Source organism: Perca fluviatilis, chromosome 9 (genome assembly GCF_010015445.1).
Source record: "Perca fluviatilis chromosome 9, GENO_Pfluv_1.0, whole genome shotgun sequence".
In the NCBI taxonomy this organism is placed as follows: Eukaryota; Metazoa; Chordata; class Actinopteri; order Perciformes; family Percidae; genus Perca; species Perca fluviatilis.
In genome coordinates, this window is record NC_053120.1 from 7,396,672 (window position 1) to 7,414,820 (window position 18,149).

The window sequence follows — 18,149 nt, forward strand, 5'->3', positions numbered from 1 at the left end:
TGAAGACGGTAATTAAAAAAAAAAAATCCGGCTCCTCTGGCACCACCTACAGCCTGTAGTGTGATTTGCAAAAATCCACTGCTCCCTGTTCAGATGCACCAATCAGGGCCAGGGGGAGTGTCTTACTGCGTGTCAATCACTGTTCATGCACACGCATTCATTCTTCCTTGTGGGGGGAGGGGCTTAGGAGACCGTTTCGGGCTTTAGCGGAAAGGGGGGAGGGACTGAGAAGTTGTTGATGTTCACATTTTTTGGCTAATTCCTGGATCTTCACAATCCACCAACAGGTTGACATTTTAGTTTTGGAGTGAAATACAGTGACAGCTTTCAGGTTGATTGCTATAACATAGTATAGTATATAATATATTTGGTACATATTTTGATTCACAGAGGATAAATCCTAATGACTTTGGTGATCCCCTGACACTTTCCTCTGGAGCCACTGTGGCGGTTTGCTTTTTCCAATCCGGTTCACTCTTTACTTTAATTAAACTTATAGGGAATAATTATGAGCTGATCAAAGTTTTCACTAATTCATTTACTGATTTTAATAAATCTACAACATGGGTAACATTTGGTTTAATGGAAATACAGTATCTAAATTTCAACTGAGAACTGGACACCATGTTAAAGCTCCTAAAATTATGGTCACAAATCTAAAGTATTTCTCTATAAAATAAAATGTTCATCAATAAATGTGCAAAGATAAAAGTTCAAGTTTGGATGTGATTGCCTATACAAACATCCCCTCAACTTTCATTGCATTTTGATACTGAAATGTTCCTAAAACCTGATTGGCGCACATGTGTATCACATGGCCGGGTAAGCTCAGTTGGTAGAGCAGGCGCACGTACAGTATATAGAGGTTTACTCCTTGGCGCAGCGGCTGCGGGTTCGACTCCGACCTGCAGCCCTGTTCATTCCTCCTCTCTCTCCCCTTTCATGTCTTTATCTGTCCTGTGAAAATAAAGGCCTAAAAATGCCCCCCAAAAAATAAATAAAAAAGTGTATCACCTTTGTTTTCAACCTCTTCCCGCTCAAGTGGTTTCCACCCACTTCAAACCAGCAAGGAGAGCACAGACAGAATGAAACATACAGAACAACTTTCAAAGAGAAAACAGAAAGGGAACTTTTGCAGAACATTGTTTGTTCATGTAGGACACATCGACCACAAGCTGTTTTTGGAAAGTGTTTTTCAACTCATATATGTACCTCAGGAATATTATCTAAATTGAGATCTATTGCAAGTGGCATGTTTTTTGAGCCTCGTCAGAAGGTCTCCTTGTACGGTATTACACCTCAGCAGATAGTGGCATGCGTGTCGGATCTGTTCTCATCTGTCCTCTGGCCCTCAACCATCTTTGTCTGGCTGGTATGTGCCTATGGACGGTCCCGTGACCCGACTCCTGGTCTAAATATAAATATCCAAGCAGCGCTGCTAGGGTCACATTACGTCATCCCAAGCAGCACACTCTCAATCAAGTAGCACTCGGTGCATGAGCTCTGAAGGCGCCGAAAAGCTTTACGATATCCTGGGTCATTAGGGGCGGCTTGAAAACGATTGGACGCAGTAACAACAAGTGAGAGGGCCTGAGCGGTGGCGCTAATCACTCCTGGGACACTACATGATACACAACTTAAACAAAACAAAATCCCTAGTGTGTCCTTTGTGGGGCACTACATGATACACAACTTTTTAATTTTTTTAAATCCCTAGTGTGTCCTTTGTGTGCTTTCCTCGAGACTTTTCGCTGACATGGGTAATGGAATAAATAAGGTACGGTATGAAATCTCTACCTGAAAAGGATTCAAAAAAACATTCAAACATGAATCACCTCGTTGTACTTTTACAGCCTCTTCTTCCTTCCTTTGACACGATTTCTAATGTTCTTTAGATCCTGCCTGATCTGTATCTCGGAAACATCAAAGGTAAGATGTCCTGCCTTTTGTCGAGTAAAAAAATTGATTTATTATCTGGATAAAGTAGCAGAGTATGTTTCAGTTCCTCATACGGAGGGGCATGTGGTGAGATTCTACACTGAGCTCAGTTTCTATAGAGTGAAGAGGTCACAGTGTCGAGCAGAATGATTGAAGTATATTTTGATGATTGGAAAAAAAAAAACTATTACACTGTGTTTTTGCCTCTGTGTGTGCGGGGGGGTTGGTTACTCTGTCAGCAGCTGGAGGAAACAAATTATTTTGAGGGCTGCTGAGTTGAGGGTTGGTGTGGGAGGGGATGCCCCGCGGCATGGGGGTGTCCCTGGTGTAAACTGTATTCCACATCTTTCCATAAAGCAGCAAATGCAATCATTAGGTTGCTTTTTTTTTATACGTGCACACGTGTAATGGTGACTGCAGAGGAAATGTCTTAAAACGTGTATCACTTTTTGTAAACATGACATGTTCAGGGAACCACTGCTAAATAGGAAATCTGACATGTTTCATGTTATCAAGGCCTTCTTTTGTATCCACTTTGCTCTTGTCTTTATACAGTAACAAGTGCGAGCAAGTACCAAAGACTTTTACAGTGTAAGAAGACCCCTGACCTGTCTTCCAAAGGAACAACAGTAGCTACAGAAGCAGTAAAGTCTAGAAAAAAATAGTTTAAAGGCACAATGAGTAGGATTTACTAAAAATCTGTGTATAGACTCATACAAAAATAATCCCTGTCAATCATCACTGACGGTCCCAGAAGTGTGAGGCACTGTCTTTATCTGTTGCCTAAGCTGTCACAAATATTTATCTCATGACCAACACACTTGTGGACTCATATGACCTTCAAGTCACTGGCAGACAGTGTAAGTTGTTTTTGTGTCCAAGTGACTGATGGGAACAGCAATCTTTGACATTGGTCCAGTATTAAGTGAGACCACTGCAGTCGGCAGTGGCAAAACAAGCAATGGAAGTTAATGGGGCCATTGTGCAGCTTGTATTTACCCTCACAAAAGTGCTTGTTTTGCCGCTGACAGGCTCAGATTAATATTCTCTTTTTTTATTAAAGATAATTTTTTAGGACATTTTTAGACAGCAGAATTTTACAGGACAGCTGAAGACATGAAAGGGGAAAGAGGGGGGGGGATGACATGCAGCAAAGGGCCGCAGATCGGAGTTGAAACTAGGCCCGCTGTGTCGAGGAGTAAACCTCTATATATGGGCGCCCTCTCTACCAACTGCTATCCTGGCACCCTCAGATTAATATTCTAAGTGTCTGACAACATTATGGAAAGGATTTCTAAGGAGGTCGACCTTTCTGTCAAAGAGTAGCATACTATTTTTTTTTTAAACATAAAATAATCCGCGAAATTGCGTTCGCTGAAGCCACCAGACTCCATGTAAATAAACAGTAGTGGGCCAAATTGACGATGCACATTTGCTCCATAGGGTCACATTGCAGCTTGGTCTGTGGCTGCTGGTTACAGCGTTCATGCTTAATACTGGACCAATTTCAAAGATTGTTGTTCCTATCAGCTACCCAGGAAATCCAGATTTCATCACGAGAACACAATTAGATTTTGCTCAGCAAGTCACTCTGGCAATGAGCAACGATGCTCATTAACTATGCCCTTGGAGCCGAGCTGCACCAATCACATCGGTGTATCTGATGTAGGTGGGCCAGAGGCGAGCTGAACAGATGACGACAGCGCCGTGACGTCGAAGTCCGGAATCAGTCAGTAAACATTGGTCGGAGTGTTATCCAATTGCGTGCAGTGAGATTTTCTAATGCATGCTTGGTGCCGCCCCTCGAGTTGGGCCATTTTCATTACTCATTGCCAGACCCTTAGGGCGTTTTCACACATACCTCGTTTGGTCCTGACTTTCAGACTTTTTAGTTTGATCCGAACCAAAATTACAGGTGTGAAACCTCCCCCGGACCACGGTCCGGATCAAAAGACCAAATTTTGGTCCGATAAAAAGAGGTGGAATCGGTCCAGACCAAACTGAACCATGGTCCGGTTCGTTTGTAGTGTGAAAGCATTTTTTGGATGGTTCGGACTTTCGGACCAAATACAAGAAGCTCTGGCAGGCTCCCCTTGTGTTAAAAGTCCCTTAAGGAACAGCTCGGTGCTTAGGGAGAGAGAGAGAGAGAGAGAGAGTGACGGTAAATGCGCTCAAAGAAGACAGCTGTCGGCTATCAGAGCAGAGAATACATGAGCAGTTTATTTGTTAAGTGGTAGTAAATGTACAGTGTAGGTTTCAGTTTGTCTCTGAATAAATGCTCCAGAAAGAAAGTTTCCGTATCTTGCATCTCAACATCACAACAAAAGGGGAGAGCAGCAGTCAGTTGAAAAAACTCCGACACAGAGAGAGGGACGGGGATGCCCGCCTACAAACCAATCAGTTCTAAGTATCTGGAGACGCAGCTCACGTATGTGATGACGGCAGGACGTAGTTTTGTCACGTAGAGATCTTTAGTGCGCTTGCAAAACTGCAGTGTGAAACCAAAACTTACCAGATCAAATGTATACAATGTAACAAAAACATGAACCTTGGTCCGGACCTTGGTTCGGACTTTCATGTGTGAAAACGCCCTTAATCTTTCAGATTTGGGTCTGGATTTCCAGGCTACCTATCAGTCACTTACACACCAAAACATAGGAAAATGGGGTCCAGTTTGATAAAAACAAAAACGAAATGACCCTTTAAGGATTTATATTGAGTATTAAGTACCTATATTTATTTTCCAATGTATATGGTATCAGTTTTTGTTTTGTCTTACAGTTTATACAAACTCATGTTGTGTGATATTTGGGTTAGTTGAGTTGATTTCTGTGGCAGGAGGGCTCACACTCATCTTGGTCTTGTATGGGTGGCATCAGCATCCTGCAAACTTGCAAAGCATGAGAAAATCGTGCTCAAGGCACATCTGTCCAAGGTAGAAAACATTTGGCTTCCTTTTGAAGAACAAAATTTGATTAGAACAATTACTGATTCTTGCTTCTGGGACAAGCTGTTGGACTGTTTTAGAAACATTGGTTTTCCGGTTTTTCTTTCAGTTCAAAACAAGAGCAAAACCTAAGGCCACATTTGCTTGGGAGACATTAGAGGAGGGGGGGAGGGTTTGTTGTTGGGCAGAAAACGCTTAATTTAGGTTGGACTTTACATGGGGTGATTTGTGATCGGATGCAAAGGAATATTTGTTGACAATTGATTTTCTTTGCGTTCCGCAGATGCTCGAGACAGGGAGCTGTTGGCACAGCACAACATCACCCACATCCTATCCATCCATGACACAGCTGCACCCATCCTGGAGGTGAGCTGTCGTCTCTGCGTATTATATCGGCCTGTGTGACCCCCCTGACCCCTACATTGATCCGACCGTAAAGTACACAACCTCGCCTAAACTCACCAGGGCAGTTTTTCCCACCTCAGCGCCCCTGCTACTCATTCTGAAAGTTTTTAAAAGTTGGCAGCAGACCTGAGACGCCACTCTGTCTTTTTTTCTGATTAGATCTTCATTAGGGTCGCAGCTAACAAATACTTTCTATTAATCTGTCAGTTCATTTTCCAATTGCTTAGTCTGAAAAATGTCTCAATTTCTTAAACCTACTTGAACCTGAAGCTGAAACCAATACATTTTTTTGCGTTTTATGCTTAAAAAACTGACTTAAACATTTATCACAATGTCAATTTTCTATCTATTTCCTCTGAGGTATTGTCTTCAGCAGTCTGTTAATAATATGTTTGCCATTGTTGTTGCATTTTGAAAGGATAAATATGAAGAAAAAAGGGTGTAAAGTAACATAATTTACACAAAAGTCAGATTTTTACCAAAGGCTGTTAAAATAGACCACTTCAACTGGTGTGACAGTCAGATGTTCATTTTTTTCTTCCAATTTTGCACAGAAAGTCCTTTTTTCAGTCACAAGAGCTGGAATTCACCAGGTTTCACTAAATAAGCAGCGTTCTGAATGACTTCAATATTGTGTGGGATCCCGGTGAATTTTTGAAAATTTGTATGTCGTTTTCAGTCTGTGATGCAGCTGTGATGCAGATGCAAGCCCTCAAACTGGTAGATGTTTTTCACACAAGATGCTTTTAGCTCAGCAGCTTGAAGTTCATAAAGTCTTGAAAGTGCAACTGCATTTAAAAAAAAAAAAAAGGATTCTGGCTTCTCACGGCTGCATTACACCAAGCAATTGGGTTATGAAAGGGAGAGAGAGGTGGTTTTTTTTTTTATCTGTGTACGTGAGCAAGTGAGTGTGAGAAGAAGAGAAAGAGGTGATTCTACTGTGAGAACCTGGTAGTTTGAAAGTAGAAAATTGCTCTCACTGATTTCCATTTGGCAACAGATGTAAGAATATATCGTCCGTAAGATCTGTTGTTGGAGGAATAAAGTCGAATTTAGAGACGTTATCCCCTCAGAATAATAGCGAATGATCTATTTGAAATTGAATTGAATTGTTATGATATTTGAGTGATATTTCATTCTCTCTCTGTCTGCATTTGACTCGTTTTTGACAATCTTGATCTTCAGTGTCCGCTTTCACAACTTTCATCTTTTCTTGTTGAAAGCGAGCATGAAAAGTGCTCATGAGATTTCTGTACACTTTCTCCATCCATGCTAGTATGTTTCATAGAACTCTGAAAAGAAACAGCAACTTGTATTACAGTATCACTACCCAAACTGGTCAACCACCAAAACTTCTTTTTATAAGGTTTTGGGCTTGGAATGATGTCTGACTCGCTGAACTGTGCTGCCCTTCATTCAGAAGCTCTTTAATCCCAGCTGCTGTGCAAATCTTTGATCTTGATTGTTGGATCGTTCTCTCGCATTTATACGATTGACGCAGTGTTTTGAACTCTGACATAAGAATGACTCAGGTCTGTTTTTACCAGTTTAGCCCAAATGGCCAGATGGGATGGTGTATTTGCATACCTAACAGTCAAAACTGCTGACTGATTGATTTCTTGGAAGACAGCGTCATGGTTTCTGAGAGAGGAAGGTAGAATTTGCAACCACCAAGTCTCTGAATACCCTTTACTGTACAGTTTGTGGCTCAAATTAACATGCCGCAAAATAAAATGACTGGTTTTATGCAACTTGCATTTTGCAAGTAAAGAAAATTCATTTATGAACTTATCCATATCCACTTGCATGCACACTGTTTGGGAATTTATTCGTGCTTTCTGACTGCCTGGGTTTGATTTTACAAACACTGTATCATGGTCATGATGAGTTTTAAGAGCGATGTTGCAAAGATATAAGAAGATATCTCAGCATTTGTTTGCATAACATGACCTTGACTGTCAATAATTACAATTTTCACCACACGAGAGTTACATTCTCTGTCAATATGTGCCGAATCTGAATCAGAAAAGGGTTTATTCACACAGTAAGTTACACCTATGTGGAATTTGCCTTGGTGATTGGTGCATATACACACACACACACACATACACACACACACACACACACACACACTCACACACACACTAACATATTAAACATTAATAAGAAATAAACAATAAATATAGAAACAGAAACAAAGATATACAAAGTAGCTGTCCAGCACAAGAAAAACAAGGCTGAATGGGTTGAGTGCAGAGTGCAAAAAATATGTAATATGTGCATGTGTGTTAGTGTTTAGGCGTGTGTGTATGAGATTGTGTTTAAGTGTTTGCACGCTAACCTGTCTGGAGCATTTCCAGAGCTCGGTGTGTCCCAGAGGGCTCAGGGGTTTTTGCGGCGGTGCAGTCATAACGGGACAAGGTAGTTTCTGTCCACTGTACGGTATGTTCCATCAGCTGCCAGGTGCACAGCACAAAAACACACACACATACACACACACACACACACGCACACGCACACACACACACACACAGGCGAATATCGTTATGTCGTGACCTACCATAACAGCAGGGTCAGAGGGGCAAAGTTTCAGGGGCCGCCCCGTACACCGAGAAACGGGAAGTGTGTTAGACCCGGTGTTCGAACAGATGACCTGACAGAATGAAAACCCTTGTTACATTTTGTTAAATGTTGCACTTTCATTAATTTACCGGGTTTATCTGCAGAAAAAACACTCTGTTGTGTCGCTTTAGTCGAAACTTCTCCCCTCTATTTTCCTCCAGGACATGACGTACCTGTGTATATCTGCTGCTGACCACTCTAAGCAAAACCTGTGAGTATTTATATGAGATATATATATATATATATATATATATATATATATATATACACACACAGTATGTATGAATAGGTCCACTTCTTTTGAAAGGTCCTCAATATTGGATCTGATGTATCTACCATCTGTTGATCTGTGGCATTGTGTAAATAACAAGAAACTAAAAGTCCAACAAATGTTTTACCCACAGCATTACAAACATGTTATTATATGTATATGAAAGCATTTTAAATAAAAGTATTCTTATTCAGGACGTTCATTTGAAAAGAATCACATACACAGTGCTATTACTGATTGAGTACTGTAAACCAAAACTTTAAAACTATTAATAAATCATACAATCCACAGTGTCTTCTGGTTGGAGTGCAGGGCATGTTCAGCAGTTAATATTTGATGGAAATCTTTTTTTTATAAACGCAGAATACCAAAATCAGTACTTTCGCAAATTGAATTAAGTGGAATTGATTGATTGATAGATGCATTAAATAATCTGGGCCGAGCCCTCGGTTGTGTTTTCACTAAAATTATTTCACAAGAAGGAGCTCATGACTTCAATGAACTGTGCTGTATGTAATGTATTTTGTTTTGTGGATTTGATTTACAAATAAATGAATAAAACATAAAAAAACGACTAATACAAGTCTGTATTATCAGGATGTTTAAATCCATTTTAATCCAGTGTGTTTAATCTGATAATTTGACCAGGATTCAGTTCTTCAGAGACAGCATCATGTTTATCCACGAGTCCCGACTGAAAGGAGAGGGTTGCCTCGTTCACTGGTGAGTGAAAATAAATCATAAAGAATACTAAAAATCCTTATTTATGTACTTAATCTTAAACAAATGACATGCTAAAACAATAATTCAATTTGATTGCTCAAACAGGATTTAAAGGGATTTATAGTCTTGTTTTTGTTTTTTTAAACAATATATTCCTTGCATGTCTTGTCTGAATTGTTAATGCATAGTGCTCTCCATTCATATTTTGATTTAAAGATCATAAAATCATAATATGCTTTACATCAGAATTAATGGTACGAAACTGGTGTCATTTGCATACGAGGATGTTGAGAGGAAGACGCACACATATTCAGATTTAGTTGGTTTTGGTTCATTATGAAGAGCATTTGCCTCGAAGTAGATAGATAGATAGATAGATAGATAGATAGATAGATAGATTGATAGGTAGATAGGTAGATAGGTAGATAGGTAGATAGATAGATAGATAGATACTTTATTCATCCAGAGGGACATTTTAGCCATCCAGTAGCTTATACAAACATAACACAACAAACACACATACACACATATATCTCACATACATACAAATCACAATTTAAATAGTTAACAATTTGTGAAGTGATTACAAAGGTCTGGTATGGACTGACCATGTGATGAAATGACCATGATAGGGTGCTATGGTAGAGTGTGTACAATGGTGGTAGTGCAAAAGTGAACAGTGCAGGGATTGAACAGTGCAATAGCTTATTATTAAATATTAACAGAACAATATATAACAGGGAATACGTCCACAGTCCAGATTGTGTAGGAGGGCTAATATAGCCTATAAGACAGTCAGGTGTACAGCAGACAGAAGTCATATAATGGTGATATAATGGTAGGGGCTGAGAGAGACAGGCTCATGCTGAAAAGTCAATTTCTCCCCTCCCCCCCTTTGTGTGGTATTGAAGAGTTGGATGGCCCTGGGGACAGAAGTCTACTGAACATGCTTCTCTCTTTAGGTGATTACTGACTGGATGTCTTCATATGTTATTGACCCAATTCTCCTTTTTCAACCACATCACTGTGACCAAACAACAACACTTGGGTTAATGCTCTCATAGTAAATGTCATCACCTTTAATCTTTTCTCATATCAAACAGGACAAAATCAAGCATTTAACCACAGCAGAGTTTCACTTCTTTGTACACTAAAGAAGGGACTCTGACAAGGGCGTAGGTTTTGTTTTAACGTGGGGGGGCGGGACATTATAACCAGAGGGGCAAGGGGGTCTTCCCCCATAAAAGTTTGAGTGTCAAACACTTCATTTCCTGCATTCTGGTGAACTTTTATTGCAACAATTTGTGCCTTTTCTGCATCAATTTATGGTGCAAATGTCTTTATTGATGTAAAGGAAATTATTGTTCAAAACTTTCTGCATATTTAAAACATCACATGTGTTTCGGGATGTTTTGTTTTTGGACTCGTGTACATCTCAACAACATATCTATTAGAGAATGAGACCTTGTTAAAGCTCCAAAGTTAAAATTTGTAGACATGACAGTCAAAGACATGACAGTCAAATTCACAAGAAAACACATCTTTATTTTTCCCGGTCGTGTTGTGTTCTTTAACGGCCCCAATGTAGCACAAGTACACTGTAAGAAACAAATCCGTAGAAAAATGGATAATGTCCTGGCAGAAAATTACCAGCAGCCTACCTTTTCCATTAAGTTTACAGACATTTCTGTTAATCCCAAAACAGAAGATTCTGTAGATTTACAGTATATCTTCGGTACCTTTAACAGACATTTCTGTTAATCCAAAAATCAAAATACGGAAAAACATGAAAAATGATTACAGAATATTCCTTCATAGGATTAGGGTTAGTATATTGGCCCTTATTTCTAACAGTGTAGACACAGTTACTGCTTTCCATACATGTTTTGAGCCCCCTGAACGGTTATTTGTACCTCTTTTGGGGAGTGGTTTGTCATTTATATTTTTTGAGGGGGACAAATCTACATCTGCTAAAAAAAAATTGGGGGGAGAACGGCACATCTCATGGAATGTGAATATGTGTTGATTACTACACCTGGCATCAAGCTGTGATGCTGTGTGCTCTCAGTGTGGCAGGAGTGTCCCGCAGTGTGACTCTGGTGGTGGCTTACATCATGACGGTGACGGGCCGCGGCTGGGTGGAGTCTCTGGCGGCGGTGAGGGCGGCACGGCCGTGTGCGGGGCCCAACCTGGGCTTCCTCCGGCAGCTGGAGGAGTTTGAAAACACAGAACTGACAGAAGTGAGTGACACCCCGCTGATCTCAATGTAAAGTTATGATCATTAAGATTTCATTTCGTTTGTCTATTCTTTTCAGCAGTAGTCATTCAATGTATTTCTGTAATTACCTAGAAGCAGAGTGGGGGGTTTTCTGGTACAACTTACTCTATATCAACGACGTTTCATTTCCGGGATTGCTCCGGTGCTGCCGGAAATTCTGCTGGATGTCCCTCAATTCGGCCAGATGTCCGTCACCTTCTTCTTCCTTTGTGTTGGCGTTCTAAACTCCGGTGGATTTGTGAGGACTATGGTTTACTGCTCCTCAGATCTCTGCAGGATAAATCCAGACAGCTAGCTAGACTATCTGTCCAATCTGAGTTTTCTGTTGCAAGACTAAAACAACTTTTGAACGTACACATGTTCAACCAAAACAAGTTCCTTCCCGAGGCTATTTAGCAGCGGCCCCATTGCTCTGTCCGGCGCTTTGTGATTGGTTTAAAGAAATGGCAACAAACCAGAGCACGTTTCTCTCCCATCCCGGAATGCTGTGTGGACTAGCCAGACCCTCCTCCGCAGTGCTGTGAAGGAAGGTCTGGCAATGCGAGACTAGGCACAACTTCACATACTTCCAAGGTGCATGGAGAGGGGAAAGAAGTCTAAATAGGTCAAATCTCCAGCAACACTTAATACAATACATTATTGAACGACTTCGGCCTGTGGCATTCATCAGGGTTTCTGTAGTTGACTATATATATATATATAGTACAGGCCAAAAGTTTGGACACACTTTCTCATTCAATGCGTTCCTTTTATTTTCATGACTATTTACATTGTAGATTCTCACTGAAGGCATCAAAACTATGAATGAACACATATGGAATTATGTACTTAACAAAAAAGTGTGAAATAACTGAAAACATGTCTTATATTTTAGATTCTTCAAAGTAGCCACCCTTTGCTTTTTTATTAATAAGGGACAAAATTCCACTAATTAACCCTGACAAAGCACACCTGTGAAGTGAAAACCATTTCAGGTGACTACCTCATGAAGCTCATTGAGAGAACACCAAGGGTTTGCAGAGTTATCAAAAAAGCAAAGGGTGGCTACTTTGAAGAATCTAAAATATAAGACATGTTTTCAGTTATTTCACACTTTTTTGTTAAGTACATAATTCCATATGTGTTCATTCATAGTTTTGATGCCTTCAGTGAGAATCTACAATGTAAATAGTCATGAAAATAAAGAAACACATTGAATGAGAAGGTGTGTCCAAACTTTTGGCCTGTACTGTATATGTATATATATATATATATATATATATATATATATATATATATATATATATATATATATATATATATATATATATATATATATATATATATATATGGGATACGTGGGATTCAAATTGTGTATCCATGCACAAGGGATTATAAGGGAAATAGTCTGGATCAACGGAAGTACGTTTCCAGGATAATTGCCTGAAATCCCGCGGGTGGCTCACACGCCGGATGTCCCTCACCTTCCGCTCTCTGTGTGTTGCATTCTCAAACTCTGTTAGGTTCAGGAAACAACAACAAACTTAGATCTAGCAAGCTACACGCTGAAAATGGAAAGTTTTGACGAAAATTGGGATCGTACAGGGTTACTGCGTCCGGAGCATAGCGCCACCCAAGACGATTAAAGAAATGGAAACAACCCAGAGCGTTTTTTTCTCCTATCCTTGAATGTATGTCTGCTGTAGCCAGAGCTTACTCCACAGCGATGTGGAGATAGGTCTGGCAATGCGAGACTAAAAGGGAAATGATGCAAACATGCACTGGACTTTTTTTAGAGTTCAGTATGACTGTGTCGACTGCTTTCTAAATTAAAACAATGTGACGTGATGAAGGCTCTTGGCCAGCGGTTTGTTCAGGTGCTCTGTATTGCTCAAAGACAGAGTAGCTGCTTGAAGAGAAACTCAACACCAGGCTGAAAAGCACTGTTTGTATTACCCTCTGTGGTTGAAAGTTTCAAGCCTATGCCACTTCTTTCTTCATTTTTTTTTTTTCAAGATGATTATTTTATTGCTTTTTTATTTGAAAGTAATGCGGCAGACAGGAAGTGGTGGGAGAGAAGGTCCGCGGTTGGAATTGAACCGTGGACATTGCGGTCACAGTATGTGGCATGCGTTGTAACCATTCGGCTAACAGGGTGCCACCGCCTATTTCACATGTACAGTACAACACCACCCACTTCTGGATTCACCCAGTTGTGGTCAGAAGTGTGCGCTGTAACAGCATCTGTAAACACACACGACAGTGGTGTCACTGTGCGCCGTCACCGAGGAGTACACTTCTACGTCACAGCAGCAAGGTGAGAAGCTAAGGCTACTCACTAGATGTGTAGCGTGGTTATGACACAATCATTAGCCTATTTTTACAAAAACGGCTGCTACAGGGCCATAAAGTGAGATACAAGGTAATGGAGCCTTTTATACATTGTTGTGTTTCTTTAGAAATAAACAACGGACAAATAGAGGCTTTAAACGCTTCAGATGTAAAGTTATTCGCTGTGAGAGTGACGCCAAAATGAATGGGAGTCAATGGGATGCTAGCGGAAGGTGATGGCTTGTTAGCCTCAGAATCTCCCCATAGGAGGTACGCTTTCCGGATGCTCGCTTACCCCCCTTGGGTATACTCCACCCGTTGCTGGTAGTTGCCATGGTAACGTTAGTAGCTTAGTCTCAGAGAACGAGACGTCATGACCCAATCAGGTGGCGAAACGTTGGCATCCGTGTCGGTGTTGCCAAAGGTCTACGTGTGCGGCCGTTGAGACTGCAACACAACCCCGCAGATAACAAACCAAAACGGGGTCGGAAGTTTTATCAAATTTCTCCAGTTTAGGGGCTCTGAAACGCCAGAGCAGTGCAGGCATTTCTACTGCCACCAGTGGATGATAAACGTGTCACATTTTGACATTGGCACCCATATAACTAAAAGCCCCGGTATGTTTGAAATTAATTTCAGACCTGCTCTGAAGGGCCACACTTGAAGAGGGACAAGACGTGATGGCCATTCAAATTGGGATACGGGAACACACACTTTCAGACAGTATCTCCTTAAAGTGACCATATTATGAAAAAAATCATTTGGGGTGTTATTTTGTGTCTCTTGTGCTTCCACACACATACAATCTTGGAAAAAAAAACATCCATGCTGTTTTGAGTGAGATACGGGTTTCTGAATGTGTCCTGCCTTCAGTCTCCGGGTGAGCTGTTCAAAATCTGCTGGGCTTTCTACGTCACTAGCCGAAACGAGGGGCCTAGGGGGCTAACCGTTAGCTAGCTTGTTCTCAATGGCAAAACACTGCTACAACACACACAAATTCACCCTAATCTACAAACATGTCCCTGTTCTGCAGGTATTCCACGCAAAGTTGGAAGTGCGCCCTCGTTTAGAAGAAGTCTCTCGGCTAATCCTGCCTTGTACAGGCCGAAGTTGGAGAAACAGCTAGCTAGCTGATGTGATCTTACCTAGCTACTGCGCATGTGCGACTGACAACAAAGATGGTACAGAAGTAGGATGTCTCACTCTGTAGCTAAAACAGAGACCTGAACACACAGGGTGAAAAGAGGAGCTGCAGCAATGTGCAGTTTCAAAAATTACAATTCCAGTAGAATCGTTTCTTTATTGGAATCTTTTGGAGGATTTGGTTTCAAATCTGATCATGGGTTGCAAATTTAACATGCGCAAGTTGTGGTTTCCGTAGCAGCCAGGCGCTTGTTGTGTTGCAGCTTTGGAGCACAGTAAGCAGCGCTCTAGTGTGGCTTTATTTTAAATTGAAAAAGCCCGGTAAAACTGCAACCCACCATTGAATCAAAATAAAACTTTCCTCTTATTTGTGAAATAAGCATGTGTCCCCTTTCAACTCCACCCCTCAAAGAATCGGAATCAAGAATCGATAAGAACCGGAATTGAAAAGAAGAATCGCAATTGGAATCAGAATCGTTAAAGTCCAAACGATGCCCAACCCTAACCCTACAGAACTTCTCTGTTTCTCAGAGGGGCAGCTCTGCTGACTGGCTTTCACTTCCTGTTCCAAGAGCTCAGTCTGAATTTGGAAAAACACCTGACTCCTAGAACAAATTACAGCACTTCCTTAAAAATCAACTCACTTGTGCCTTTTGGACAATTTAGAAATCTGGTTTTAAACCTGCAAACTTTTACTTTTAATTTCTTTAGATAAGTGTACTCTCTTTTGCATCCTTATCATTGTAATTTATTCAGCAAATCATTTTTCAATTCAGAAAGTCAATTCATCATAAGTTTGCTTATGATGGTGTCCCTTCTTTTCTGTGTTGTAAATCAGGGCTGCCCCTCAATGAGCTCTCGAGTTTATATAAAGGTAGAATGAGTAAATGATTGTCGGCTTGGGAAAGTTACAAAAATTGTCATTCGAAGAAAGGGACTTGGGAGGGGGTTTCAGATGCTGTTTGACGATCTGACGAGCAAGTAATTTTAAGCCTAACTAGTCCCGCATTACCAGACCTTCCTCCACAGCACAGGTTTATTGGCATTTCTTTAAACCAATCACAATCGTCTTGGGCGGCGCTAAGCGCCGGACAGAGCCACGGTGTCTCTGCAAAATAGCCTCGGGAAGGAACTTGTTTTGGTGGAACGTGTACGTTCAGAAGTTGTTTTAGTCGCGCAACAGAAAATCTGCAAAGATCTAAGGAGCAGTTAACCATAGTCCTCCTAAATCCACCAGAGATTAGAATTCCAACACAAAGAAAGCGGAAGGTGACGGACATCCAGGGCGAAAAGAGGGACATTCGGCTGAATTTCCGGCGGCACCGGAGCAATCCCGGAAGTGGAACGTCGTGGTTATAGACTGGAAGCCTACTGACCCATGAAACACACTTGCCCTTACCACCGGTAACAAATGGTGTTGCCTAAAACAACTAGGACTGAAATCCAACTTGAACTACCCTCCTCTTTGTCTCTTTCCTGTCACACCCTCCATCGCTTTGATTCTGTCTCAGCTGTCATCTATTCATCTGACTCACTTTTACACTCCCTCTGCTTCCCCCCCGCAGTATCAGGCCTGGTGGAAGGAACGGTACGGGAAGAACTCGTTCAACGATGACGAGAAGATTGAAAACCTTTTAACTCGGAAATCCAACAGCGACAGCAGCAGCAGCAATAGCATAACAACCAGCATCACACCTGAGCTGGGCACAAGTGGCACCTGAAAGAAATGTCTTCTAAGAGTCTCGTCTTTCCTGAAATCAAGCAGCTGAAGGACTGCTATTATTGTCATTATTAGAATTATTATCAGCTGTTTTTCTTCATCGTCAACCCTGCGGAGTAAAGCTACAGCAGGAACCTGTTCTGTACCCATATTACCTTGAATCTCATGTTTGCAGAAAGGCTGAGGAGTCATGTGAGGGGGGAATTTTTTCATGCCATTATCTCAGCCCCTCTTTCGTCATGTCATGTCCTCGCCTCTAACTGTCAAAAACACATGCAAGGGCAGTCAAGCATGACACCAAGGAAATATGTACATACAGTCCACAGTGTGAACACACATTTAGCCGCATTCCCTCCCCCGGTTAGTTATGTTATGTTGTGTTGACTTGAAATATGAGTATTACTTACTGTAGACAGTGTGGAAGCTGAAGAATACTGTATCAGTATCCAGTAAAACAGTATCAGAAGCAGTATTTATTTATAACTCTGTTTTATTCCTTAATGTGTATTTTTGTTTTTGTTGTAAAAATGTGTTCATGGTCTAAATTAGACTCTCAATTATAACATCTTGTGGAGTTAATGATTGACACCTACATTTCTGCTCCAGATGATATAGGCATTTACACATGAATTTGCATTTTATTTAATAAAATCCATTAATTGAGTTTGAATTTTATTTGATAGGGATGAAGCAATTCAACATAGTTCCATCACAGGGCACGCAAACTGCTGCACAGAGAGATTATGGCTAACTTTCAACTTTTCATCAAGTGAATATTTCTTTATCTATTTAAAGCAGTGGTTACTAACCTGGAGGCTGGAACCCCAATAAGGATTGGGAAGGCATAAAACATGTTAAAACCGATTTCTGCGACACGAATTAAAGCATAATTTGAGACATTTCAGGCCTTTTACAAAATATTAAAATAAAACAAGAGTCTTTGGTGGAACTGGTCAGTGGTGGAAGACATATTTAGATCCTTTACTTAAGTAAAAGTAGCAACGTAGAATATAAAAATACTCTGTTACAAGTAAACATCCTGATGCATTGTGTGAGCAGAATTTGAAAGTTGGTTTGAGGTGGTATTTTAACTACTTGATATTCTGCGGCGTAGTTTAATCTATACAACATTCATTATATTTTATAAATTGATCATTAACTTTTTTTTTCTTCTTAATATTAGGGTTATTGTTATGACACATTTTTATTTGTTTTGGATCTAGTTCTCTACTAAAAAATGGTATGTTTAAAACTTGAGTGTATGTGTGTGTGTGTGCCCAAAGGCAGTGGTACAATAGTAATAGTAAGTGCTTAATGTACTTAAATACTGTTATTAATTACAATTTGGAGGTAGGAATCTCTACTATTTTAGGGTATTTCACAGCTTTTCAGAGGGAAATTTTGTGTGTTGTATTGTACACTCATCTGATTTGTCTGCTATAGTGACCAATTACTTTACAGATTAAGATTTTATGTAAAACATATGCTGATTTTTTATAAAATACGATGCATTGCAGGCCACATTATTGATTAAACTACCTGACAGTGTATGAAATAGTTGAAATTAGCTCCACCTCGACCATGTTTCTAATAGGTTAATATCAGTAATGATAATCAAATTATGTAGCCTATCATATTACATCCATTATTACAACACTGACAGGAGCCAATTCTGCAGAATGAATACTTTTAATTTTGAGACTTTAAGTTGAATTAGTTCTAATTGTAGTACTGTTACTTTTAAAGTAGACTATTTAAACGCAGGATTTGAGTATTTTTATATTTTAAGTAA

General features: G+C 40.3%; 1 protein-coding gene across 2 annotated transcripts; it reads left to right on the forward strand.

Annotated features, from left to right (window-relative positions):
• Nucleotides 1–1,466: 1,466 nt before the first annotated feature.
• On the forward strand, nucleotides 1,467–17,021 carry LOC120566053 (dual specificity protein phosphatase 22-B-like). 2 transcript variants are annotated; one of them, XM_039812274.1, is made up of 8 exons: nucleotides 1,467–1,777; nucleotides 1,896–1,929; nucleotides 2,494–2,529; nucleotides 5,169–5,251; nucleotides 8,074–8,123; nucleotides 8,832–8,906; nucleotides 10,975–11,146; nucleotides 16,203–17,021. In XM_039812274.1, the coding sequence occupies exons 1-8, from the start codon at nucleotides 1,757–1,759 to the stop codon at nucleotides 16,356–16,358; spliced, it is 627 nt and encodes a 208-aa protein (XP_039668208.1). In that variant the 5' UTR covers nucleotides 1,467–1,756; the 3' UTR covers nucleotides 16,359–17,021. The 2 variants fall into 2 exon arrangements, with proteins under 2 accessions (XP_039668208.1, XP_039668210.1); XM_039812276.1 differs by lacking the exon at nucleotides 2,494–2,529 and having other exon boundaries at nucleotides 1,469–1,777.
• Nucleotides 17,022–18,149: the final 1,128 nt, after the last annotated feature.